The sequence below is a fragment of the Octopus sinensis genome, linkage group LG30 (genome assembly GCF_006345805.1).
Source record: "Octopus sinensis linkage group LG30, ASM634580v1, whole genome shotgun sequence".
Classification (NCBI taxonomy): Eukaryota; Metazoa; Mollusca; class Cephalopoda; order Octopoda; family Octopodidae; genus Octopus; species Octopus sinensis.
The window spans coordinates 11,870,579-11,898,078 of record NC_043026.1 but is presented as its reverse complement, the minus strand read 5'-3'; the positions used below and the strand labels follow the sequence as shown (position 1 = coordinate 11,898,078).

The window sequence follows — 27,500 nt, the reverse complement described above, 5'->3', positions numbered from 1 at the left end:
CTGTCTTCATACCTTCAGGAGAATCAGTCTTTTTAGATCGTGTTTTAAAATTAACCTTGTTCTCAGACAATTCATTTTCCATAATTATTCTTCTCTCACCACAATCTATAGATGTTTAGTCTGTTTTATTTTCATAGTTGAATCCCAACAAATATTGCTTTATTTCCATTAACTGTGTGCATTGTTGCTATTTGAAGATTTTAAGGCAGCGAGCTGGCAGAAACGTTAGCACGCTGGGCGAAATGCTTAGCAGTATTTCGTCTGCCGCTACGTTCTGAGTTCAAATTCCGCCGAGGTCGACTTTGCCTTTCATCCTTCCGGGGTCGATAAATTAAGCACCAGTTACACACTGGCGTCGATGTAATCGTCTTAATCCGTTTGTCTGTCCTTGTTTGTCCTCTCTGTGTTTAGCCCCTTGAGGGTAGTAAAGAAATAGGTATTTGAAGATTCTGAAAACTCATTTGTAATCTAAATTTAATAAGGAAGCAAAATTACATTGTAAATATTCCAAACGGTGATGTAGAGAAATGCGGCAATTAATATCAATATACATATATATGTTCAGTGTATAACATCTTCCTTTCAGGCTGTAGAACATGAAAACTTTTGTTGATGAACCAAATGTAAGAATTCTTTGATGCCAACATCATATGATAATCTGAAATTATAAAAAGAAAAACAAAAACATTATAAAACAGAGGATACATAAAAAGTAGAGATACAGTCCCTACTCCCTTCTTTTCCCTTACCTTTCATCCAACTTATATTTGTCCTTCACCATTCACACCTATACTCTTCCCAACTTCTAGTTATCTGTTTCTTTATTGCCCACAAGGGGCTAAACATAGAGGGGACAAACAAGGACAGACATAGGTATTAAGTCGATTACATCGACCCCAGTGCGTAACTGGTACTTATTTAATCGACCCCGAAAGGATGAAAGACAAAGTCGACCTCGGAGGAATTTGAACTCAGAACGTAACGGCAGACGAAATACCTATTTCTTTACTACCCACAAGGGGCTAAACACAGAGGGGACAAACAAGGACAGACATAGGTATTAAGTTGATTACATCGACCCCAGTGCGTAACTGGTACTTAATTTATCGACCCCGAAAGGATGGGTGCTTTATTTCTTTACTACCCACAAGGGGCTTAACATAGAGAGGACAAACAAGGACAGACATAGGTATTAAGTCGATTACATCGACCCCAGTGCGTAACTGGTACTTATTTAATCGACCCCGAAAGGATGAAAGACAAAGTTGACCTCGGCGGAATTTGAACTCAGAACGTAACAGCAGACGAAATATGGCTACGCATTTCGCCCGGCGTGCTAACGCTTCTGCCAGCTCGCCGCCTTCTAGTTATCATCTCTCCCCTACCTTTCATCCAACTCATTTTATCTGATACTCCTCCTCACTTTGACCCTTATTCATCACTCATTATACTCTCACCCTGATTCCATTTCCTACTGTCCCTCACTCTCTCCACACACTCTTGTCTCTGCAATCCAGTTTCGCTTTTGGTTTTCTGCCTCTTCCCCATCTCCAGAATCCATCCTGATACCTCGTCATCATCACTTTTACATCTCTTTCCCCCCCTCCACCAATTGTTCCACCTCGCTCTTCTATAATGTGAGCAGCCATGTATCCCCTCTACAGCAAGAAGCCTGGTCTCTTCTGGCCCTTTCCTTCATAATCTAACATTTCCCCTGCCAGCATAGAGCTCCCTTCTGCACTACTGTAGCACCACTCAGTCAAAGAGGATGGTAGTCTTGCAAGCTACAGGGTAACCGGGCGAAATGCGTAGCCGTATTTCGTCTGCCGTTACGTTCTGAGTTCAAATTCCACTGAGGTCGACTTATCCTTTCGGGGTCGATAAATTAAGTACCAGTTATGCACTGGGGTCGATGTAATCGACTTAATACCTATGTCTGTCCTTGTTTGTCCCCTCTATGTTTAGCCCCTTGTGGGTAGTAAAGAAATAAAGCACCCATCCTTTCGGGGTCGATAAATTAAGTACCAGTTATGCACTGGGGTCGATGTAATCGACTTAATACCTATGTCTGTCCTTGTTTGTCTCCTCTATGTTTAGATCCTTGTGGGTAGTAAAGAAATAAAGCACCCAGTACATTCTGTAACATGGCTTGGCATCCAACCATAGAAACCATCCAAAGTAGACATTGGAGTGACATGTGCTCTCTTTGGACTCATCATATCCTATCAAACTATACCATCAGAGAAGAAAGTCATTAAAAAAAGAAGGCAATGGTGAACTGGTGATGGCAACAGTGTCAGTAAAAATCGTAGTACATTTCTATATTGCTTAACTACAGAAATATATATCATTACTGGAACATTTCAGTTTGTTTAATGTGTCACTCCACGAATTGAAATGGACTCCGGTGAATTTTAGGAAATTCCCCAGCCCACCCCTCCTAAAACACTTTCCTCCCCAAAATTTTGTATATTCGGAATCAACACGATATAGCACATATTCGCAGAAAAATTCATTGAAAAATATCCATTTTTCTTAAAGTTATAATAATAATGAAATTATTGTATACAGTGCTCAGGTGCACCACAACTTGTCAAAAAGTGCGTATAAAGTACATGCAGTAATGTACAAATGTCTGGGAAGCGAACAATCTATGAGCCAGATACATGCTTGCGTGTGTATGGAGGGGAGAAAATTAGGTGTAGTGTTGGCGAATCTCAGAAAGCATGGAAGTTTTGAAGGATGCAGTGCTCCGACAACTAACAACTGATGCCGGCAGTTTGTTCCATGCTTCAGCAACTCTCAGCGTGAAAAAATGTTTCCGAAAGTCATGGGAGCTGTGCTGTTTTCTTACTTTGTAAATATGTCCACGGGTGTTAGACGGGTGGAGTTTGAAAAGGTGCTCAGAGTTATTGTTAGTAAGGTGATTAATAATTTCATGGGTGTCTGCATATGCAGTAATGTACGAATGTCTGGGAAGTGAACAGTGTGTGAGTCAGATACATGCTTGTGTGTGTATGGAGGGGAGAAAATCGGGTGTAGTGTTGGCGAATCTCAGAAAGCATGGAAGTTTTGAAGGATGCAGTGCTCCGACAACTAACAACTGATGCCGGCAGTTTGTTCCATACTTCAGCAACTCTTAGCGTGAAAAAATGTTTCCGAAAGTCATGGGAGCTGTGCTGTTTTCTGACTTTGTAAATATGTCCACGGGTGTTAGACAGGTGGAGTTTGAAAAGGTGCTCAGAGATATTGTTAATAAGATGATTAATAATTTTATGGGTGTCTGCATATGCAGTAATGTACAAATGTCTGGGAAGTGAACCGTGTATGAGTCAGGTACATGCTTGTGTGTGTATGGAGGGGAGAAAACAGGTGTAGTGTTGGCGAATCTCAGAAAGCATGGAAGTTTTGAAGGATGCAGTGCTCCGACAACTAACAACTGATGCCGGCAGTTTGTTCCATGCTTCAGCAACTCTCAGCGTGATCATCCAAAGTTGGGGAAGGGTACAGAAATCTGTAGTTATACCCTTAAAAGTCAAATCATTAACGAAAATGTTAACTTTGTTAATTAACGATTAACGGTTTGGTGCCCAGGTCTGATAGATACGTTGTCACATATGACAAGAAGATTCGTTGTTTGACGGTGTTGTTGATCGTAATATAGAGCAATATAGATAATAATACTTTTAAGTTTGAAGCTTACAAGCGATCACCGTGTATGGACTGAAGAACAGAAAACCCATTTTTTCTTTCACTGAGGGGTTATATGCCCCAATATTAGACTATTTTCTTTAGCCACTGCACGGCGATCGCTTGTAAGTTTTAAGCTTATAAATATTAATTTCTTTACTACCCACAAGGGGCTAAACACAGAGGGGACGAACAAGGACAGACGAATGGATTAAGTCGATTACTGGTACTTTATTTATCGACCCCGAAAGGATGAAAGGCAAAATCGACCTCGGCGGAAATTGAACTCAGAACGTAATGGCAGACGAAATACGGCTGCGCATTTCGCACGGTGCGCTAACGTTTCTGCCAGCTCGCCGCCCTTAAGCTTATAAATATTATTAACCCTAACCCTAACCCCAAAGGCGGCGAGCTGGCAGAATCGTTAGCACGCCGGGCGAAATGCGTTGCCGTATTTCGTCTGCCGTTACGTTCTGAGTTCAAATTTCGCCGAGGTCGACTTTGCCTTTCATGCTTTCGGGATCGATAAATTAAGTACCAGTTACGCACTGGGGTCGATGTAATCGACTTAATACCTATGTCTGTCCTTGTTTGTCCTCTCTATGTTTAGCCCCTTGTGGGTAGTAAAGAAATAAATATTATTATTATTTACAAAGTTGTCAACCGTCACCGCTTCTCAAAATATCGGAGAGAACAGAGTAATATGTTAATTTTCGTAATTTCAGCAGGTTTAGAAAGTCATGGATGATGGGTAAAATATTTAATCTTGTACATTGTTAAGATTTCCGACTGGATCATCATTACAGTTTATCATACGAAAGATCGCCGAGGTGGTAATCTTTCGTCTCTAGTAGACCTTTCCGTCGATTTCCGTAAAAAAATATTTTTTTTTTTTACATATGGGCTTGCGGGAACTTTTGAAGTAATGAGAGCGAAAGAGACTAAGAGAAAGCGATTGTATGACGAGGGAAGTTCTTTTGAAGTTACCGTAAGAGGTTTGGATAAAGAGAAAACGAACTTAAAAAACAGATACAATGGAAATTATTGCTCTACTTACAATTTAATCGAGCTTGTTTTTTTCGAAATAGTTTCTTGACAGCAGTTTCGTTATACAAACCACTTAGAAAAGTCGCTAATTTCAGGCGAGGGAAGAGATCAAAGAAAATTTGCCACTAGAACTAGCCTTGAAAACAAGTTCCCGGAAGAATTCCTAACTAAGGAAATTGGGGAATGTTTAAATCATGAAATGGTTTGCTTTAAAAACCGAAACGAAACTTTTGGACTTGTGCTAAAATTAACAGCAGTTAATTTTGCAGTATTTCTTCCAGGTTTTAACGTTCTGTGCTCAAATCCTGACGAGGTCAAATTTTCTTTTCATCTTCTCAATAAAATAAAGAAGTAATAAATTACAGAGATCGAAGGTGTCGACTAATTACTTCACCTTCCATTGTCAATACTTGTTAGAAAGTATTATTAATTACTTCCCTCTCTCGGATAATTTGAGCAAAATAAGTCCTATCAGGGGGGACAACTTGCACAAGTGACTAACCTAACAAGGATTTCTTTATTTGTCTAATAATATGTTAATAATAATGTTCGTCCTTCGGGTTCGAAGATGACCATTGACATCATTTGGTGGAATTGCTGCTATGAGACCGGAGGTGCCTGGTGAGGCCAATTCGGGCAAGAAAGCCCCTCCCACAGGTGGGGCAAAAGTGGGTAGGGGCTTTGCTATTGGTACAGGTGGCTCTGGCTTTCCGCATCTGGTGTTTCTGTTCTGCTGACTGAATCCGTCTCTCCTCGGCTGTTAATAAGAAGAACAAGGATATAAGGGTGTAAAATTCGTCGGTATAAAAGGTGTTGGATCTTTTCCTTTTGAACGGCAGACAATTTCTAGTTAACTAAACACTTTAAAACTTCGTATACTGGTCGAACGTGTCGAAAACATTTTTTTTTTCTCTTGGCTTTCTTGAGAAAATTGTAATTTGTAAGTTTAACGTACTCTTTTACTTGTTTCAGTCATTTTACTGCGGCCATGCTGGAGCACCGCCTTTAATCGAGCAACTCGATCCCGGGACAATTCTTTGTAAGCCTAGTACTTATTCCATCAGTCTCTTTTGCCGAACCGAGCAACTCGACCCCGGGACTTATTCTTTGTAAGCCCAGTACTTATTCCATCAGTCTCTTTTGCCGAACCGCTAAGTAACGGAGACATAAACACACCAGCATCGGTTGTCAAGCAATGCTAGGGGGACAAATACACACATATACATATATGTACATATACATATATACGACAGGCTTCTTTCAGTTTCCGTCTACCAAATCCACTCACAAGGCTTTGGTAGGCCCGAGGCTATAGTAGAAGACACTTGCCCAAGGTGCCACGCAGTGGGACTGAACCCGGAACCATGTGGTTGGTAAGCAAGCTACTTACCACACAGCCAGTTTAATTTTTCGAATTTTAACCAATCCTATGCTCTCTTTTGAGTTAAAATCATTTGCTGCGTCTAAAACTGAGACAACATCCTGTAACTAACCCTAAACCTCCCCCCTAACCCTAATTTTTTTTTCTTAATTGTTAAATTAATTTAATTGTTACACGTGTAAAAAATCTAAAGCAATGGAATTAAATTAATTTAACAATTAAGAAAAAAAAATTAGGGTTAGTTACAGGATGTTGTCTCAGTTTTAGACGCAGCAAATGATGTTAGTTGAATGGAGGTAATCGATTGGTTAAAATTGCCGAAATGCTCGGATTTTCAGACGAAATATCTTACAAACTATAGAATTTTCTCAATAAAACCAAGAGAAAATGATATTTTATAAACACATTCTACCAGTATACGATGTTTAAAAGTGTTTAGTTAACTAGAAATTGTGTTGACATCTGCCGTTCAAAAGGAAAAGATCCAAGATGCGAGCTCCATGCAGCGAGCTAGAATAGTCTTGTAGATACGGCATCAGATATGCATTACTTACAGTGCAGTTGTTCAGCGATCGATTGGTTAAAATTGCCGAAATGTTCGGATTTTCAGACGAAATATCTTACAAATTTTCTCAATAAAACCAAGAGAAAATGATGTTTTATAAACACATTCTACCAGTATACGATGTTTAAAAGTGTTTAGTTAACTAGAAATTGTGTTGACATCTGCCATTCAACAGGAAAAGATCCAAGGTGTTGGGAATAGACTGGGAGTTATCTGGAAACACGTCTAAGTAGAAACAAATGTTGCATAGAAACACCACAGCGTATATAGTCGTGGGGAGCAAAATCAGGTGTTTTTACTGCCTTTTTGACTTGATACAAAATATATTTTTTACAAACGATCACTACATTATAAAAACTATATCAGCTAAGCAAATGGCCTTCCCTAAATGCATTAAAAGCATTATAACATAATCTGATAACTATTTCATAAAAGTATCGTTGTTCTTTTTGAGCATATAAAATGAATACTGGAGTGGCTGTATGGTAAGTAGCTTGCTTACCAACCACATGGTTCCGGGTTCAGTCCCACTGCGTGGCACCTTGGGCAAGTGTCTTCTACTATAGCTTCGGGCTGACCAAAGCCTTGTGAGTGGATTTGGTAGACGGAAACTGAAAGAAGCCTGTCGTATATATGTATATATATATATATATATATATATATATATATATATATGTATGTGTGTGTGTTTGTGTGTCTGTGTTTGTCCCCCCAACATTGTTTGACAACCGATGCTGGTGTGTTTATGTCCCCGTTACTTAGCGGTTCGGCAAAAGAGACCGATAGAATAAGTACTGGGCTTACAAAGAATAAGTCCCAGGGTCGAGTTGCTCGACTAAAGGCGGTGCTCCAACATGGCCGCAGTCAACTGACTGAAACAAGTAAAAGAGTAAAAGAGAGTAAAGAGATAATGTAAATTTGCTCTCCAGAAAACAGACTGGATCTTTTCGGTTTGAACGGCAGTTTTTTCTAGCGGTGTCATATGAAATTGTCACCCATAATTATGACCCTAGTATCGATCTATTGTATTTCAATCTGTTTTAGGGTTAGGGTTAGGGTTAGAGGTGGGAGGAAGGGTATCTTTTTTTCTTCAGAAATGTAAATAAACCCAATCTGTTTCTTAAACGAGGGACATTTTCATACGGCAGAGAATGTTTTCACCTCAATAGACGTCATCGATTGGTTGAAATTGCAGAAATTGAAGAAAATATCTTACAAACCACAGAATTTGGATCTTTTCGGTTTGAACGGCAGTTTTTAACGTAATTTCTTGGTAACTAAAAAATTTTAAACTTCGTATACTGGTAGAATGTGTTTATTAAACATCATTTTCTCTTGGCTTTCTTGAGAAAATTCTGTAGTTTGTAACACATTTCGTCTTTAATTTCTTGCATTTCGGCAATTTTAACCAATCACTGGCGTCCATTGAGATAAATAACATTCTGTGCTGTATGAATATGTCCCTCGTTTAAGAAACATATTGGGTTTATTTACAATTGTGAAGAAAAAAGATACCCTTCCCCCACCCCTAACCCTAAATCTAAAACAGATTGAAATGCAATAGATCGATACTAGGGTCATAATTATGGGTGACAATTTCATATGACACCGCTAGAAAAAACTGCTCTCTCTTTCCATGTAGTATTTGAACTTAGATTGCAGCATTCTAGTATTTCAAATCAAAAACAGATTGCAATAACAAACAGGATTAAATCTTTTTATTCAGAAACTTTAAAGATTACATTTCAATAAGTTGATAGTGAAATTAGTAGAGAAAATATTTATAGAATTTAAAATTAAATAACATTTTCAAGATTTCTGTGTTGCAGTAAAATAACCAGGTACTGAAACTTGTTTTAGTTAGTTAGTTAGTTAGTTAGTTAATTTGGCTCAAAAGCAAATAGCAAGGCCATGTAGGGGGACATGGAGTTAACAGGGTGGTGTTCATGTAAAGAGTTCAGGCCACTTGAGGTCCAGGGAGGCTTTGAACAAAGCGGTCGTCGGCATCTTCACCATCTCGTCTGGCAGCTTTTTCCACGGATCCGCAACCCGGACGGAGAAAGCTCCTCTCCTTCGTTTTAATTACATCATTGCGAATTATACAGTCTCTCAATTCCATAGTGTTGTATTTATGAGTAGAAATGAAGTTTCTTTATATAGAAATATGTTTAATGTATTATAAGAAAATTTAGGTTTATGACGAAAAAATACAATCATAGGTGATTCTCAAAGACCTTTTATGGACTTCTGCTGTTTTAACTTGTTTCACCATTCGATCTTTAACCTGGAAATGGAATGAGAAATCTCTATATATATAAAACTGTAGTTGTGTGAGTGTCTGTCCCCTTCGATTTAGATTCCTAACTACTCCCACATTTTGCGGTGCAGGTTAACCAAATTCGGGTATCTTATAGTCGTGATTCATATCGAGCCCGTCTGAGTATTAGCGCGCGTCTACGATGAGTCTACGATTTAAAAAATAATTTAACATCATTTTTTATTCCATTTTAATGCATAATTTTTCGTGTGTCGATGGCGGCGGAGTTGGCGTCCACGCTCACAGCTGCACCTTCTTCCCTCCCTCGTGAAGCTGTGGGGAAGGGAGTGGAAGGAAATCAACGTCGTAAAGCGTTGTCAAGGAGACCAGCGTTCTTTTAGAACAACGACTTCATGGCTTGAAGACACCAAAACTGAAATGGCTAAGAAAGCCCGAATTGGCATCTATAAGGGAAGTAACTCTCTAAAAATGCTTATATAGTTATTTCCCTTACAAACCCGAGCAACGCCGGGCGATACTGCTAGTCTATAATAAATATTAATTTTTAAACTCAATAATCCCAGGCCCTTATAATTTATATATAGCCTCAATTGTCATCTATTGTTTTCGCAAACGTGAGAAGATGCCTCTACAGAAAAAACGGATGCGCAATACAACTCATATTCAAATCATTAGTCATACGAACTAACAACGAGGTATTAATTATCAGGAACTAGCAGTATCGCCCGGCGTTGCTCAGGTTTGTAAGGGAAATAACTATAAAGCATTTTTAGAGAGTTATAGCCAAAAAATAGCAAAAAGATGGAAAAAAATGATGGTAAATTTTTTTTTAGTTAAAAAAGGTGGAGTTGCGTCCCCTAGACAGTTTGCGGGTTGTGTTTCTGATTCTCGACCCCATGTCGAATTTATCGATTTTTTTCAGAACTGGGGGAACTTTTCAAAATTTTCGCTGCGTTAGTTTTGAATTATGACATTGGGCTATGTGTGTCAAGTTTCCGTGTGTATATTTTTACAAAAATCTATCTATGGCTGTATGTGTATACTACATAGGACTATCCAAGGCTGTATACTCTTTACTCTTTTACTTGTTTCAGTCATTTGACTGCGGCCATGCTGGAGCACCACCTTTAGTCGAGCAAATCGACCCCAGGACTTATTCTTTGTAAGCCTAGTACTAACTCTGTCGGTCTCTTTTTGCCGAACCGCTGAGTTACGGGCACGTAAACACACCAGCATCAGTTGTCAACCGATGTTGGGGGACAAACACAGACACGCACACACACACACGTATATATACATATATACGACGGGCTTCTTTCAGTTTCCGTCTACCAAATCCACTCACAAGACTTTGGTCGGCCCGAGGCTATAGTAGAAGACACTTGCCCAAGGTGTCACGCAGTGGGACTGAACCCAGAACCATCTGGTTGGTTAGCAAGCTACTTACCACACAGCCACTCCTGTATGTACATTTTATATGTAAACGGCTGTATATATATTTTATATATACCTTTATGGCTATTTGAATATTTTACAAGGGTCTTTAATGGCCGTGTGTATATTTTTACAAAAATCTATCTATGGCTGTATGTGTACACTACATAGGACTATCCACGGCTGTATGTATATGATCTACATAGATTTACCTATGGCTGCATGAATATTTTACATATGTCCATTTTTGGTTGTGTGTACTGCAACAAATATTTATATATTTGTACAAATCTTTATTCAACCATATACGCCTCATTTTGTTCCATTACCTTTCGCCACATTTGAGGTAGCTTCATGATCCCATCCTCTCAGAACTAGGCATCTTTCTGGGCCATGAACTGGTCTAGGAGGTTTTTAAGTCTTTCAAAGAATTGAAGTTCTTCACATTAAGAGAAATTTGGGTGGGGGGAGGGGGGCATATAAATGGTAATCCGAAGGTGCAAGGTCCCGTGAGTATGATGGGTGTCATAGGATATCCCAGCTTGGCTGGGATATCCTATCACACCTCGGATCTCTGAGGAAAAATTGAGGTCTAGCTTTATCCTGAAAAAAAGCGACACCCTACTTGCTTGAGGACATCTTTACAAAAACAAAGGTGACCGTGGTGATTGTAACAATTACCATGGAATATCTCTTCTAAGCACTGTTGGAAAGACCTTTGCTCGCGTTATCCTGTCCAGGCTACAACTGCCTGCTTCTCGAATTTATCCAGAATCGCAGTGTGGCTTTAGAAGAAGCAGATCAACTATTGACATGATATTCTCCATAAGCCAACTTCAGGAGAAGCCCAGAGAGCAGAAAATACCATTATATATGGCCTTCATTGATCTGACAAAGGCCTTTGACTTGGTAAGTAGAAAAGGCCTCTTCATCCTGCTTCAAAAAATCGGATGTCCATCAAAGCTGCTGAGGATAATCAAATCTTTCCATGATGATATGGAAGGCACCATACAGCACAATGGTTCAACATAAGCCGCCTTCCAAATAAAAAACGGGGTAAAGCAAGGTTGTGTCCTTGCTCCTACATTATTTGGCATCTTCTTGCTGTCACATGCCTTTGAAACATCAGATGATGGAGTGTTTCTGCAGAGTAGTAGTAATTATTGTCTTTTTTTCGGCATATTTGGCATTAGAATTTTTCTTTTGCCCTTATCTTGTAAATTATTTATAAATTTAACCTTTAAAGGTATTTTTTGATATGCTGGCCATTGATAAAATTTTTTTCGGGAAAAAAATTTTATCCTACATTAGTTATAAATTGAATAGTGTTCACTTCCGGATTCTCTCACTCTGTGAAAGTTTCTAGTTCGAATCACACGTGTCTGGAGATGTGCCGAAGATTTTTCTATTTTGGATATATTTGGGGTACTTAGGTCTGCTCGGGACTTAGTGCTTGCTTTTTCCATGGGTATGAGTAAGTATTTCACTTATATCTCGCGTATTTGCTGCTGAAGAGGGGAAAATTTCTTATGAATTAACCCCGAAATTGGACCAATACAGTAATAACGAATTTTTTAGAAATTTCTATCGGTTTGTTTCGAGACGTATAAATTATAATGGTTATTGACAATTCTTGTCTTTTTTTCGGCATATTTGGCATTAGAATTTTTTTTCCCCTTATCTTGTAAATTATGTGGGGTCCACGGGACTATCACTCAGACGTAGATGCACTCTGCATCGACAACAGATTGCATTCCCAGAATACAGAATGATACCCTTTAGTGAGCATATTGAGAAATGCGCAAAGCAACTACTACCACAATTTTTAATCTTTCCATTTTACCAATGTGCTTTCGGATCATCAACACAAATTACATTAAACAAGGAAACATTATTCATTGAAAAATATAAGCCTAAACTTAACCATTCTAACATTCTTATACAGAGAAACTCACCCCATTAAATAAGGGAAAAGAAATATAAAGCGATTATCTCCCTTATACCGGAAGAAATCGCTTATTACCTCCCCCTACCTGGAACTCTTCTTTGCACTGCATAACGAAGACATAACACGATGTAGGTAAAGACATTTGAGAAATTTGAAAAGTTAACACGAAACCGGTCATTTCTTCAAAAACTATGTTACTGTATGAAAAATTTTATAACATTCTTCTAACATAACGACTTAAATATATTCTTTAACCTTATAAAACAAGCCTTCTGTAGTTTTTTCACTCTTTTCTATTTTCTATATATCCAACCACGTGCTTTCACACACCAACTTTCTCCCTTAATATATAATATATATATATATATATATATATATATATTATAATATTTATATACATTTATATATTTTCATTGATATTTATATATAATAGTCATTTTTAAATATTTATGTAATTAGATATAGATTAATACCAATATTAGATTACTGGTGGGTTTCCTACCTTATAAATTAAAATTAATATTTAACATTATAGTCGTTTTTGATATAATCATAATTGTTAAGTTATGTTTCTAGTTTGATAATAGTGTTTATTATAAGTAAAATTATTATATTATTTATATATTAAAAATATTGTTTTAATATTTCTGATTATTTTTTAGATATTTCAATTAACCTGAAGATTGACTGTAACCATAACTCGAATTATTAATTGAATTTAAATTATTGTTATTCGAATTGTACAGCCATGAAACGATCGTAGTGTTTTACTCTTTATCTTTTATTAAACTTTTAATACTTTTGATATATATTTAAAATAATATAAATTAAATTAATTTTATGTATTGGCTTATGTTTTTCATTGTTTGATTTGCCTAATAGTGGTTTTATCTCCAATTTATTATAATATAATATAATATATTTATACTATAAAATTGGATTTAATCCTAAATCTGATTTTTCCCTGTAAGTTTGGATTTATTCCCTAATATTTTATTATATATATATATATATATATATATATATATATATATATATATATATATATATATATATATATATATGTATGCGGCAGAAAATAGCATGGAGTTAGTGGTAATAATAAAATAACAATTGATGCAAAAAAAAACAACAGCAAAAGGAGTTTACTAACTTTTACATTGCGAATATTCCAATATTTTTATTACTTTGCTTTGGTTATCGCCTATATCTGCACGACACTTGCCCTGGACAACCACACGTTTGTTGTATGTTCTTTTTATATAATTGACAACGTTCGGCAAGTGACATCCACACCTCATGTTGTTATTGCGTCTGAGGTCGCTGTAATTACACGGAGAATTCTAAATTTATTTACCAGAATTCATGTTTAATTTGACAAGAAACAAAGATTATAGATAATAGAAATATTAAAATTACGAAGTCTCTATAAAAGAGATTACGACAGCGTTTACTGGAAATTAATTGTTATCGCCATATTAATATGGCATTCTTATAGATATAAGAATAATCGCTGCCGCTGGTCAGCTCCATGAGGCCACCGCCTTAAGATAGCTATTGATACGATCTGTATCCATTATAACCTTCGAACAAGGGAGGTCAGCCGCTTCACACTGCCAGTCCGACAGCTACAGACGCGTTTCGGGGTATTGCCCCTTGTCAATGTAGCGCAGTCAGATCGTGTATCAATAGCTATCTTAAGGCGGTGGCCTCATAGAGCTGACCAGCAGCAGCGATTATTCTTATATCTATAAGAATGCCATATTAATATGGCGATAACAATTAAAGATTATAGAATTTGAGCAGATATATAGAATTTATGGCATTCATGTTTGTTACAAATGAATTTTACGAAATCAACAAAGGGAAAATATTTTTGGCGGATACTTGAAACATGATAATTTCCTATCCTCTTACACTGTACGTCTTCGTTAATAAAGCCACTTTGAGAAATGGGGAAGATTCATGGCCATTTGAAGCGACCCCATAATATATTGGGTTACGAACGTTTTGGTACCGAAAATAGTGTTAGCGATTTGGTGCAGCTGTTTGAGCAAAACTTATTTAGACGGCAAGTCTAAATATCGAACACTGATATAGACACAAACACAGTCTCCAATCCACCCGCCTATCTATAACTGCTGAAATCCCACCAACTGCCCACGGGGCGGATTCCACGTCTCAAATGCTATAGTCTATAGAGCACCCTTACTCCATCCGATGTTCTCACAAGTCACGACACGAGTATGACAGCCAGTGTAATCTTTTGGACATCTTTATATATAAAATTGAAGTTGTGTGTGTGAGACTCTGTCTCCTCCGATTTAGATTCCTAACTACTCCCATATTTTGCGGTGCAGTTTAACCAAAAGCGGGTATCTTATAGTCGTCATTCATATCGAGCCTTTCTGGGTATTACCGCGCGTCTACGATGAGTCTACGATTTTTAAATAAAATTACCATCATTTTTCCGCATTTTTAATGATATTTGCTCGGGTTATATAAGGGAATTAACTCTCTAAAAATGTCTACGATGAGTCAACGATTTAAAAAAAAAATTTATCATCATTTTTTCCCATTTTTAATGCATTTTTTGCTACTTTTTGGCTATAACTCTCTAAAAATGCTTATATAGTTATTTCCCTTACAAACCCGAGCAACGCCGGGCGATACTGCTAGTCGTGTATATTTGATTTTCCAGGTATTTTATAAATGAAGATTGAAGACCCTTCTTTAACCATGCCTAATACTTCTACTCTACAGGAAGAATAGCTGTTTTCATTTCCACTTTCTGCTAACTTCTATTTCCGGGTCCCTGTATTTAGCAAACCTTTTGAACTTTTTGACTGGGACTGGTTCTCTCATTTACTTGACAGCAGGAAGAAAGAGAACAGAAAACAATCAGAAAAATGAAAGAATCATAAAAATAAATAAGATATAGAAACAGAAATTAATAAGCATGAGAAGGGAGAAGGAAATAAAGACAGATAGAGAAAGAGAGATGAAAAATATTTATTAGTTAGTAATATGTATTTTCAATGAAATATTACCAACACCAACTTACATTTTCCATAATTTTGGAAGATTATGGAAGCTTCCTACTTGAATGGTTGTAATATTGTTGTATCTCAGATATCTGCAACATGAAAGCGATTTTAAAAAAAGAGTATGGAACAGATTTGGAAAAATATTTGATATTATGACTAACCAAGTTAGTTTAACATTAAATAAAGAATTAAGTGATAAGAAATTGTGTTGAAAACTGATATTAATCCAGTGCATGCATACGTATCTGTACCCCTGAAAGTTCTATCCCTAAATCTTTATATATAAAAGTGAGGTTGTGTGCTGTCTGTATCCTACAATTTAGATTCCTAACTACTCCCACATTTTGCGGTGCAGTTTAACCAAAACCGGGTATCTTATAGTCGTGATTCATATCGAGCCCTTCTGGGTATTAGCGCGCGTCTACGATGAGTCTACGATTAAAAAAAAAATTACCATCATTTTTTCCCATTTTTAATGCATTTTTTGCTATTATATAAGGGAAGTAACTCTCTAAAAATGTATTATTAAATCTCAGAACGTAAAAAGCTACAGTAACCCCCCCCTTTGTGGTTAGCCATATTGAGATGGCTATTATACTTTACATCTCTAAAAATGCTTATATAGTTATTTCCCTTACAAACCCGAGCAACGCCGGGCGATACTGCTAGTTACATATAAGATAATATTGATGCTTATTAAATTTGCATATAATAGCTATAGCCGGTGGCACGTAAAAAGCACCATCTGAACGTGGCCGATGCCAGTGCCGCCTAGACTGGCTTCCGTGCCGGTGGCTCGTAAAATGCACCAATCCGATCGTGGCCGTTGCCAGCCTCGCCTGGCACCTGTGCCGGTGGATCGTAAAAAGCACCATCTGAACGTGCCGATGCCAGTGCTGCCTTGATTGGCTTTCGTGCCGGTGGCACATAAAAAGCACCAACTGATTGTGGCCATTGCCCAGCCCTCTCTCCTGGCCCCTTGTGCCGGTTGGACATAAAAGCACCCACACACATCACGAGTGGTTGGCGTTAGGAAGGGCATCCAGCTGTAGAAACACTGCCAATCAGACTGGAGCTGGTGCAGCCTTCTGGCTTCCCAGATCCCCGGTCCAAACCGTCCCAACCCATGCTAGCATGGAGAACGGCGTTAACGATGATTGAGGATGATGATGATGATGGTGATGATGATGATGTGATGATGATGTGATGATGAGGATATGATGATATTATGGTGAATAATGATAATATTGAAACCTGAGCTAAAACTGGAACAACATAATGACATAAGAAAACTATGCCAAATGAAAGACCTTACAAGTCAATTCAATTATTTGATAAGAGCCAATAGAGAAGAAACTGGAAGATAAATCCCAACACTAGTTTAGAAACGTGGAACTCAGTACAGAGCCTGAAGGGTCTTTAACTGGGACACAAAATCAATCTTCTCCAGCAGAAACTACCAAAAAATACACAATGAAAGAGACTACAATAAATATCCCAGAATATGTGATGACGGGGCAGGAACAATAAATATACTGTCTCTTGGTTGGGCAGACTTGGCCTAGAAGACTATATATATATGAGTATGACAGTTGGAACTTACATGCACCGTAAATTGTACAAGCAGTGTGGAATGCCAACAAATAAAATATGGTATAGACATACCCCAGAATACACATGGTTCCGGGTTCAGTCCCACTGCGTGGCATCTTGGGCAAGTGTCTTCTGCTATAGCCCCGGGCCGACCAATGCCTTGTGAGTGGATTTGGTAGACGGAAACTGAAAGAAGTCTGTCGTATATATGTATATGTGTGTGTTTGTGTGTCTGTGTTTGTCCCCCTAGCATTGCTTGACAACCGATGCTGGTGTGTTTACGTCCCCGTCACTTAGCGGTTCGGCGAAAGAGACCGATAGAATAGTTACTGGCTTACAAAGAATAAGTCCGGGGTCGATTTGCTCGACTAAAGCGGTGCTCCAGCATGGCCTCGTAGTCAAATGACTGAAACAAGTAAAAGAGTATAAGATATATATATATATATAGATATTATATATATTATAGATATATATTATATATATATATATCTATATATATATATATATATTATATATATATATATATATATACATATATACTACCCACTCTTTTACTTTATTCAAATCTTTCAAATCTTTCAAATACCCCCCCCAGAATACTCTGGATATTCCAATACACACTGGATAGGGAAAGATCAAGGTTAAGCAGCCAGGCATTATATGCTGCCAAGAACCATGAAGTAAAAAATTCCTGCTAATCAACTACCATAAGATAATGTATTTCCAGAACAAATGAAGAAACTGTCAAAATATAAAAAAGCAAAAAATACAGAGAACTCGAATGTGGCACCTGAAGAAAGAAACAATCTCTATAATGAGAGATGCTTTAAGAACAGGGAAATAACATGTAGACAACTGCCTAATCGAAACTTCAGGTCGTACGAATGCAGAAAATAGTATACAGAATATAAGGATAAGACTGAAAACTAGAGCAAAAATATGAGATTGGAGAAAGGTCTAGCGAGAAGCATGAAAAATATAAAAATTAGATGGAGGTGGAGGAGAATGAATGCAGAGAGGAGGAGAGAGAGTAAGCTAGAAAGAAAGAGGGGCAAGAACGAGTGAGAGAAGGGAGAGAAAACATTAAAACTTTAAAATAAATTGTAAATGCAATAGCATTACCAAGCCTAAACCAACTTACACTGCTTTTAATGCGGGAAGATTCTGGAAGGTTCCTTCTCCAATAACCGTGATATTATTATGATTAAGATATCTGTAATATGAAATTGATTTAGTAAGACAATCTATAGAGAAGATTTGGAAAGAAATATTAAAATAGCTTAATTATTTCGTTTAATATAAAATATTGAATTAAGAGATATTTATAAAAAAAAAGTAATGGTGATGAATATTGATATTAATAGAGATTGAAGAAGGTACTAACGAGAAGCAGGAAAAGTATATTGGATGGAGGAGAATGAATACAGTGATAAGAGAAAGTGAGCAAGAAACAAAAAAGGAGAAAAGGAAAGAGAGGAGAGGAAAGATTTAATATTTAGAAATATATTGTCAATAAAATAGTATTATCAAGACTAAACTAACTTACATTGCCTTTAATGTTGGAAGGTTTTTGAATGCTCCTGCTTCAATAGTCGTGATATTATTATTACTAAGATATCTGTGAAAGGAAATTGATTTAATAAAACATTATACTGAACAGATTTGAGATACAGTATCAAATGGCTTAATTATTTCTTTTCATAAAAATGTCGAATTATGAGATATTTATAGAAAATAAGAAATTATGACGAGCATTGATATTAGTAGGACATCCAGTGAATTGATGGAGTACATTAAGAAGTCGACAAAGAAGAATACGAACAGAAAAGAAGTAAAATAATTAGGTGGTGGGCGATTTGTTGAGAAAGTGGGAGGAAGAAGAGAATAAAAATAAGAAATAGGAGAAAAAAGGAGAAAAAGAGAGGAAGATGGAAAGAAAAAGAAACAGAAACTTAAGACAAGGAGGAAAATAAGGTAAAAAAATTTAAAAAAAGGAAGAGAAGAAAGAATATAAAAAGAATCAGAAAAGTGAAAAATCACGAAAAGAATAAGTATGAGAAGATAGAGGGAAAATGTAGAAGAGAGAGGGATAGGAAGAGAGAAGAAAACTGTTTTTAGACTACACAAAGACTGCACAACTTAATTGGGGAAGGTTTTGGAAGCTTCCCACTTCATGGTCGTGATATAAAGAAGAATAAAGATAGGAAGGAGAAATAAAGCAAGGGAAAGAGACGGTAGAATTGAAGGCGGAAGAAGAAAAGAAAGAAAACAAAAAAAAAAAAAAACGAAAGAAAACTTGTTAAAAAGATGAAGAAAATCTGTAAAAGAAGGATATGTAGAAGAAAACAAAAAAGGTGGAGAAGGGAAGAGGAAGACATTGAAGAAAGCAGAAGCATAAGAAACATGTAACTGAAAAAGAATAAGAAAGTGAAGAAAAGATAAAGAGAATAAAAAGAAAAGTAGAAGGAAATGTGGTGAAGTAAAACAAAAAGAGAGAAGGAGGAGATGATATTTAACATTTGGTAATATATAAATAACGTCATTGAATCAATGTCATTAAAATAAATCCAACTTACAAGTCTACTAAATTGGTATTATTTTCGAACATGCCTTTCCCAATATTCCCGATTTTATTATTACTCAGATCTCTGTAACATGAAAGCGTGTTCATCAGAAATTGTGTAGAACATATTTGCGATAAAATATTGAATGGTATGAATAAGCAATTAGGTTTTACATAAAATGCAAAATTAAATATTTATAGAAAATACGAAATTGCAATGAAAATTTGTTATTGAGTATACCAATGGGTCGAGACTAGCGAACACTCTTCAAAATATCAATTCTAGAATATCAAAGCTGAAAACGATGAAATAGAAATAGAAGACGAAAAAGTAGTAGTAGTAGTAGTAGTAGAGTAGTGGTGGTGGTGGTGGTAATAGTATTAGTATTAGTATTAGCAGTGGTAGTTGTAGGATATGGCGGAGAAGGAGGAGAACAACGATGACGACGTGTATGAGGACGAGGAAGAAGAGAAGGAGAGCAAATGAAGACAATGGCGCAGGAGTGGCTGTGTGGTAAGTAGCTTGTTTACCAACCACATGGTTCCGGGTTCAGTCCCACTGCGTGGCATCTTGGGCAAGTGTCTCCTGCTATAGCCCCGGGCCGCCAATGCCTTGTGAGTGGATTTGGTAGACGGAAACTAAAAGAAGCCTGTCGTATATATGTATATATATATATATATGCGTGTATGTGTTTGTGTGTCTGTGTTTGTCCCCCTAGCATTGCTTGACAACCGATGCTGGTGTGTTTATGTCCCCGTCACTTAGCGGTTCGGCAAAACAGACCGATAGAATAAGTACTGGGCTTACAAAGAATAAGTCCCGGGTTGAGTTGCTCGACTAAAGGCGGTGCTCCAGCATGGCCGCAGTCAAATGACTGAAACAAGTAAAAAAAAGAGTAAAAAAAAAGAGGGTGAAGATGTAGATAATGGTGGGGATATTTGAATATTTAGAAATATAGCGTTGTTGAAATAACATTCATCTTACAATGTCCACAATTCCAGCAGGTTCTGGAAGGTAATATTCGTGATGCTATTATAACTCAGGTTCCTGAAATATGAAAGTAACTTCATTAAAAAAATGCACAGAACAGTTGTGATAGTATTAAATATTATCGATAAACAATCTAGTTATACATAAAATATTGAGAAAAAAGTGTGATGAGTGTTGAGATTTATAGGAAAATATTAGACTGTTGAAAAGAACAGACAGCATGGTATCGTAGGCTACAGGCAGCAAACCCGCTACGCATGTAAGACTCCTGGAGTTCCAACAAACCTGAGTTAATAATAATAATAATAATAATAATAATAATAATAATAATAATAATAATAATAATAATAATAACAATATAATGTTGTGATGCATGTGCCTGGTGTACCTTTATCAGACGGTAGTTCCATGAGGGTATATTGGCTCGTAATTTTACCCCAGTGTCACTTTGATGGCATGAACTGCTCTCTCAATCATGATAATAATAATAATAATAATAATAATAATAATGATGATGATAATGATGATGATGATGATGATGATGATGATGATGATGATAATAATAATAATAATAATGATGATGATGATGATAATAATAATAATAATAATAATGATAATATATGAAATAATAATAATAATCTAATATAATACTAATATAATAATAATAATATAATAATAATAGTAATTGGTTTGAAAAGGCAGACGGGAACTATATAGAAGAAGAAAATGAGCTAGAAAATGAAGAAAGGAGATGAAAAAATTAAGATAAATTGAGAGAAGAAAAGACGAAAGTCGGGCAAGTAAAAGGAGAACTAGAAACAAGAAAATGTGAGAAAGGATAAAAAGTAATAAGAGTAGATGGAGTAGAAGGATGAGAGGTGAAAGAGGAACAGTGTTTAAATTAGCTGTTACACAGGAGAGAGAAAGATATGAAGAAACTAGAATATTATAGGCGCAGGAGTGGCTGTGTGGTAAGTAGCCTTGCCTACAACCACATGGTTCTGGGTTCTGTCCCCCTGCGTGGCATCTTGGGCAAGTGTCTTCTGCTATAGCCTCGGGTCGACCAATGCCTTGTGAGTGGATTTGGGTAGACGGAAACTGAAAGAAGCCTGTCGTATATATGTATATATATATATTATATATATATAATAATATATATATATATATATATATATATTGTAGGGGTGTGTGTTTGTGGAGTGTTTTTGTCCCCTAGCATTGCTTGACAACCGATGCTGGTGTGGTGACGTCCCCGTCACTTAGCGGTTCGGCAAAAGAGACCGATAGAATAAGTACTGGGCTTACAAAAGAAAGTCCCGGGGTCGATTTGCTCGACAAAGGCGGTTCTCCAGCATGGCCGCAGTCAAATGACTGAAACAAGTAAAAGAGTAAAAGAGTAAAGAGTATTGAGAAATGTCGTTAGTGAAATAGTACCAATAAAACCGAGCAACCTACAATTGAAGAACGTGTTGGAAGCTTCCGTCTTCAACGTCCATGATATTATTATGACTCAGATCTCTGTAACATGAAAATGAATTTATAAGAAATATTGTAGATGATAAATGATAAAAATCAAGAACAATTTCATTTCATATAAAATATTGAATCATAATTATAAGAGCAAGAAATTGAGATACATATTAATATTAATAGGTAGCTACACGTGTGTAAGCTTGAAAATATCAAATTTGTCAGATAATTGTTTTCAGGTAAAGATGAAGAAGTGGAGAGGAAAAGGATGATTATGAGGAAGAGAAAAGCGGTATAAATAGGAAGAAAACGAGACAAAGGTAGGAGGAAAATTTGAAATATAACATAAGAATGGTAAAAGATGTAGAGATAGAAAAGAGGATAAAGAATAATGTTAAAAGAAAGAGATAAGATGATGCATAAAAAAAAAAGAAACAATGAGGTGGAAGTGAAGAACAAGGCAATAAAAGAGGAAAATATTTGTAAGGAAGTAGGAGTAGCAGAAGAAAGGATGGAGAAAGTAATAGCTGAGGGTGAAGAAGAAAAAAGAAGAGTTAGTAAATGGTGGATAAGAGAAGTAGGAAAGAAAAGTCAAGGAAAGAGAAAAAGGAGTAAAAGATTAATGAATTGGATATGACGAGGACGATGTAGAAGAATATAAAGAAGATAATAATCTGAAAATGTAGACGAAATGATATAGAAGAAAAAGGACCAGAAAAATAAGAAAAGGAAGAATAAAGAAGACGAATTGAGAAGAAAAAAGGTGATGAAATAGGAAAGAACAAGAAAAGCAAGAAAAAAGATAGAAAATAATAAGTTGTAAAAGTCAATGAAGTTGAAGGATGAAAATTGGTAGAACACTAAATGTAGTTGTTACACAGACACGCAACTCCATTCACACGTATACACAGAGACAAACGTGAGAGAAGAATGGGTGATGGAGAGAAGATGGTGAAGAAATTTGAATATTTAGAAATATATCCTCAATGAAATAGTGCAAAAACAAGGCGAATAAACTTACACTTTCCACAATCTGAAAGTGGATGATGCGAATACTCCGTCTTTAATATTTGTGATATTATTATGACTCAGATATCTGTAACATGTAAGTGAATTCATAAGAAATATTGAGCAGATTACAAGATAAAAATCGAATCAACTAGAAAATCAATTTTAGTGATACTTATAAGAAGTGAGAAATTATGATAGTATTGACATCATAATAGAAAGAAACATTAGAAGAAAAACAAGCATGGCATAAAGAGCCTCAAGAACATGATAATGAACTGGAAGATCCAATACAAAAATAAATGGAAAACCGGCGAGCTGGCAGAACCGTTAGCACGCCGGGCGAAATGCGTAGCCGTATTTCGTCTGCTGTTACGTTGTGAGTTCAAATTCCGCCGAGGTCGACTTTGCCTTTCATCCTTTCGGGGTCGATAAATTAAGTACCAGTTATGCACTGGGGGTCGATGGAATCGACTTAATCCCTATGTCTGTCTTTGTTTGTCCCCTCTGTGTTTAGCCCCTTGTGGGTAGTAAAAAAAAAATAAATGGAAAGAGAAAGAAGAAGAAGAAGAAGAAGAAGAAGAAGAAGAAGAAGAAGAAGAATATAATTGAGGAAAAGAAAGAGGGGAAAAGTGTAGCATGGGGGGGGGTCATGAAAAAGTAGAAAATAAAACAGGTAAAGAAGATAAGAAGAAAAAAAAGGAAAATGAGAAGAATGAAAACAGGGGGGGGGGGAGAAAGAATCACGTGAAAAATAAGCAACATGTGGAAGTGTAGCCCAGGGGAGGAGGGAGAGCAAGAGAAGAGTAGAAGGAAGGGAAGGAGAAGAAAAGGGGCAAAACGGTGTTGCCTTTGTTATTGTTACCAGAAGGTGGTTACACGACGTAGGCCTGAAACATCAAGTTTATCTGCTGCGTATTTTCAGGCTTGCGGATTACATAATTTTCAGTATTAAATAACATTGGTGAATGAAGATATGTTTGAACAACGACATTTTCCAGAAAATCTGCGCTACCTAAGGGTATCTAAGGGTATTTTGAAAGTATGCTTTATATAAAGATGTCTGTATGTATGTTTGAAAAAGAAATTTGCTGGCCTTATGCCATAATTAGAAGACAATAATAATAATAAAGGTGCAGGAGTGGCTGTGTGGTAAGTAGCTTGCTAACCAACCACATGGTTCCGGGTTCAGTCCCACTGCGTGGCATCTTGGGCAAGTGTCTTCTGCTATAGCCCCGGGCTGACCAATGCCTTGTGAGTGGATTAGGTAGACGGAAACTGAAAGAAGCCTGTCGTATATATATATATATATATATATATATATATATATATGTATGTGTGCGTTTGTGTGTCTGTTGTTTGTCCCCCTAGCATTGCTTGACAACCGATGCTGGTGTGTTTACGTCCCCATCACTTAGCGGTTCGGCAAAAGAGACCGACAGAATAAGTACTGGGCTTACAAAGAATAAGTCCCGGGGTCGATTTGCTCAACTAAAGGCGGTGCTCCAGCATGGCCGCAGTCAAATGACTGAAACAAGTAAAAGAGTAAACAGAGTAAATCCTTTTCTACTATCGAAACAGGGCTAGAAATTTTGAGGGAGGGGGCTAATCGATTACGTTGATCCAAATGCTTGACTGATGTTTATTTTATTGTCCTCGAAATGATGAAGCGCAAAGTTGACCTTGGTGGAATTTGAACTAGGAACGTAAAACCCGAAGAAATGCCATAAACGCAAACTTTCGCTAAGGCCACCAGAAGAATCAACCCTGTCCTTCCGGCAAAAGGAAGGCGGTACTCTTACCCGTCGTCGCTTTTACCGGCCATTAACTCTCTATAAAACGTCATGGTGGAGCTTCCACCGACCGCATTGTCCCATTGAACCTTTGACGATATTTCAGCTGTCAAGCACCATGTTTTGGCATTTGTTTAACCAAGGACTGTAGCTTTCTTAGAGGCGAGTTGCGGAAATGTGAGTTTCACAAACGGTGACCAATCCTGTTCACCGTCAAAGAAACGTCGGAGATGTTGAGGCCTCAGTGTCTATCTGCGCATCACCACCTACTGCATACTCAGTCCTCCACTTAACAGGTATTAGTAGCAAATGGAGCGCCTGTGGGCCGTGTTTCTTCTACAGAACTCCGAAGGATTGCAGTTTCAGATCAGTGAGATATGAACTAATGTGAGGCACGACGACCAGGCGGTTATATGTGTCAGAGAAGAGGTAAGTGTCCTCTACCTCTCTCCGGCCTTTCAGGAAGTACTATTTTTCGACTGATTTCTAGGTAAGATTGGCCACCCTGCTCATTCCCCGTTTCAGTTCTATTCCACTTGGGGATATGGCCCGAACAAGTTCCCGGGCAACTTAACTGGTCTGCCCGTCCAGCGTCATACAACGCTACTGGTCTTGCTTCATAGAATGTTGGAAAAAGAAAAAGAGGAATATTAATAAAAATACGAAGAAGGAAAGAAGACGGAAACGTAGAAACAGAGGTAGAAGAAAAAGAATAAAAATATAAAGATGTTCAAGAAAAAGTAGAAGCGGTACAATACAAAGGAGAAGAGGAAAAAAGTAGTTAGAAACAGAAAAAGATAGAAAAAAAGAAAAGTGATGAAGTTGGGGAAGAATGGAGAAGGAAAAGAAGTTGAAGGAAGCGAAGAATGCAGTGTGGGAGAACAATACTTACACAGAAACAAAAAAGGGACAAATGATAGAAAGAGAATGAGGAAGACATTTAATATTCACAAAGCATAGTATATCGTCAATGAAATAGAGCCAACTTACAGTTCCTTTAAAGATAGAAAGTCGCGGAAGAGTTCTTCTTCAATATTTGTGATACTGTTATAACTCAGATCTCTGTAACATATAGATGAGTTTATAAGAAACTGCATTGAGCGAATTTGTGACAAAATATTGAATATTATGAATAAACAATTTATTTTAACATAAAATATGGAATTTAGTGATATTTACAAAAAAATTGGGGGTGAATGCTGATATTAACAGGCGCAGGAGTGGTTGTGTGGTAAGTAGCTTGTTTACCAAGCCACATGGTTCCGGGTTCAGTCCCACTGCGTGGCATCTTGGGCAAGTGTCTTCTACTATAGCTTCGGGCCGACCAAAGCCTTGTGAGTGGATTTGGTAGACGGAAACTGAAAGAAGCCCGTCGTATATATGTTATATATATATATATATATATATATAATTATAATATATATATATATATATAATATATATATATATATATATATATATATATATATATATATATGCGTGTGTGTGATGTGTGAGTGTGTTTGTCCCCCTAGCATTGCTTGACAACCGATGCTGGTGTGTTTATGCCCCCGTTACTTAGCGGTTCGGCAAAAGAGACCGATAGAATAAGTACTGGGCTTACAAAAGATTAAGTCCCGGGGTCAAGTTGCTCGATTAAAGGCGGTGCTCCAGCATGGCCGCAGTCAAATGACTGAAACAAGTAAAAGAGTAAAGAGAGAGATGTATGTAGTTCTGAAAAAAATCAACTGTATCTGTCAACTATGCATTTCTAATTGTCCCATAGTTAAGTAAACTTAAGGGCTCATAATTATTTTCGGGTTTCTAGATTATATAATCCTCACTATTGAATATCCTGGCTGTGATTTTTATAGCGTAGGTTATAAAATATTTTAAAGATGCAAAATTAGAAGATAAAGATATAGGTGCAGGAGTGGCTGTGTGGTAAGTAGCTTGTTTACCAACCACATGGTTCTGGGTTCAGTCCCACTGCGTGGCATCTTGGGCAAGTGTCTTCTGCTATAGCCCCGGGCCGACCAATGCCTTGTGAGTGGATTTGGTAGACAGAAACTGAAAGAAGCCCGTCGTATATATGTATATATATATAAGTGTGTGTGTATATGTTTGTGTGTCTGTGTTTGTCCCCCTAGGGCTAGTATGCTTATGTCCCCGTCACTTAGCGGTTCGGCAAAAGAGACCGATAGAATAAGTACTGGGCTTACAAAGAATAAGTCCCGGGGTCGATTTGCTCGACTAAAGGCGGTGCTCCAGCATGGCCGCAGTCAAATGACTGAAGCAAGTAAAAGAGTAAAGAGTAGAGTAAAAGATATGACAAAGATGAAAACTTTGAAGAAAACTTCATAAGAAAAGAAAGTGATGATCTTGTGCAGCATCTTGGGCAAGAGTTTCTTTTACAATTAGTCTCTAGTGGATTGATCTTTGAGAGTGAAACAGAACTGAAGGGGACTGTGTGGGGAAACTGGTTTACTGCTCTTGTAATTCGAACCATTATCCTTGTCACAGAGTGTCATAGTCAGGACCGTGAGAGCAGCAATATAATCCACCAGGCTAATGAATCCACTGAGCTCTATACTCTTTACTCTTTTACTTGTTTCAGTCATTTGACTGCGGCCATGCTGGAGCACCGCCTTTAGTCGATCAAATCGACCCCGGAACTTATTCTTTGTGAGCCCAGTACTTATTCTATCAGTCT

General features: G+C 37.1%; 1 protein-coding gene across 1 annotated transcript in view; it reads right to left on the bottom strand.

The window, feature by feature from the left end:
- Nucleotides 1-8,670: 8,670 nt before the first annotated feature.
- LOC115226435 (protein artichoke-like) overlaps nucleotides 8,671-27,500 on the bottom strand; it is a 56,974-nt gene continuing 38,144 nt past the window's right edge. The window contains exons 24-33 of the mRNA XM_036515401.1: nucleotides 25,799-25,870; nucleotides 23,029-23,103; nucleotides 21,993-22,055; nucleotides 20,532-20,594; nucleotides 19,560-19,631; nucleotides 18,530-18,601; nucleotides 18,125-18,196; nucleotides 15,408-15,479; nucleotides 13,497-13,666; nucleotides 8,671-8,967 (exon numbers count right to left, since the gene is read on the bottom strand). Of these exons, the coding sequence (XP_036371294.1) occupies nucleotides 8,963-8,967; nucleotides 13,497-13,666; nucleotides 15,408-15,479; nucleotides 18,125-18,196; nucleotides 18,530-18,601; nucleotides 19,560-19,631; nucleotides 20,532-20,594; nucleotides 21,993-22,055; nucleotides 23,029-23,103; nucleotides 25,799-25,870 (736 nt within the window). The 3' untranslated portion in view covers nucleotides 8,671-8,962. The remainder of the gene's footprint in view (nucleotides 8,968-13,496; nucleotides 13,667-15,407; nucleotides 15,480-18,124; nucleotides 18,197-18,529; nucleotides 18,602-19,559; nucleotides 19,632-20,531; nucleotides 20,595-21,992; nucleotides 22,056-23,028; nucleotides 23,104-25,798; nucleotides 25,871-27,500) is intronic.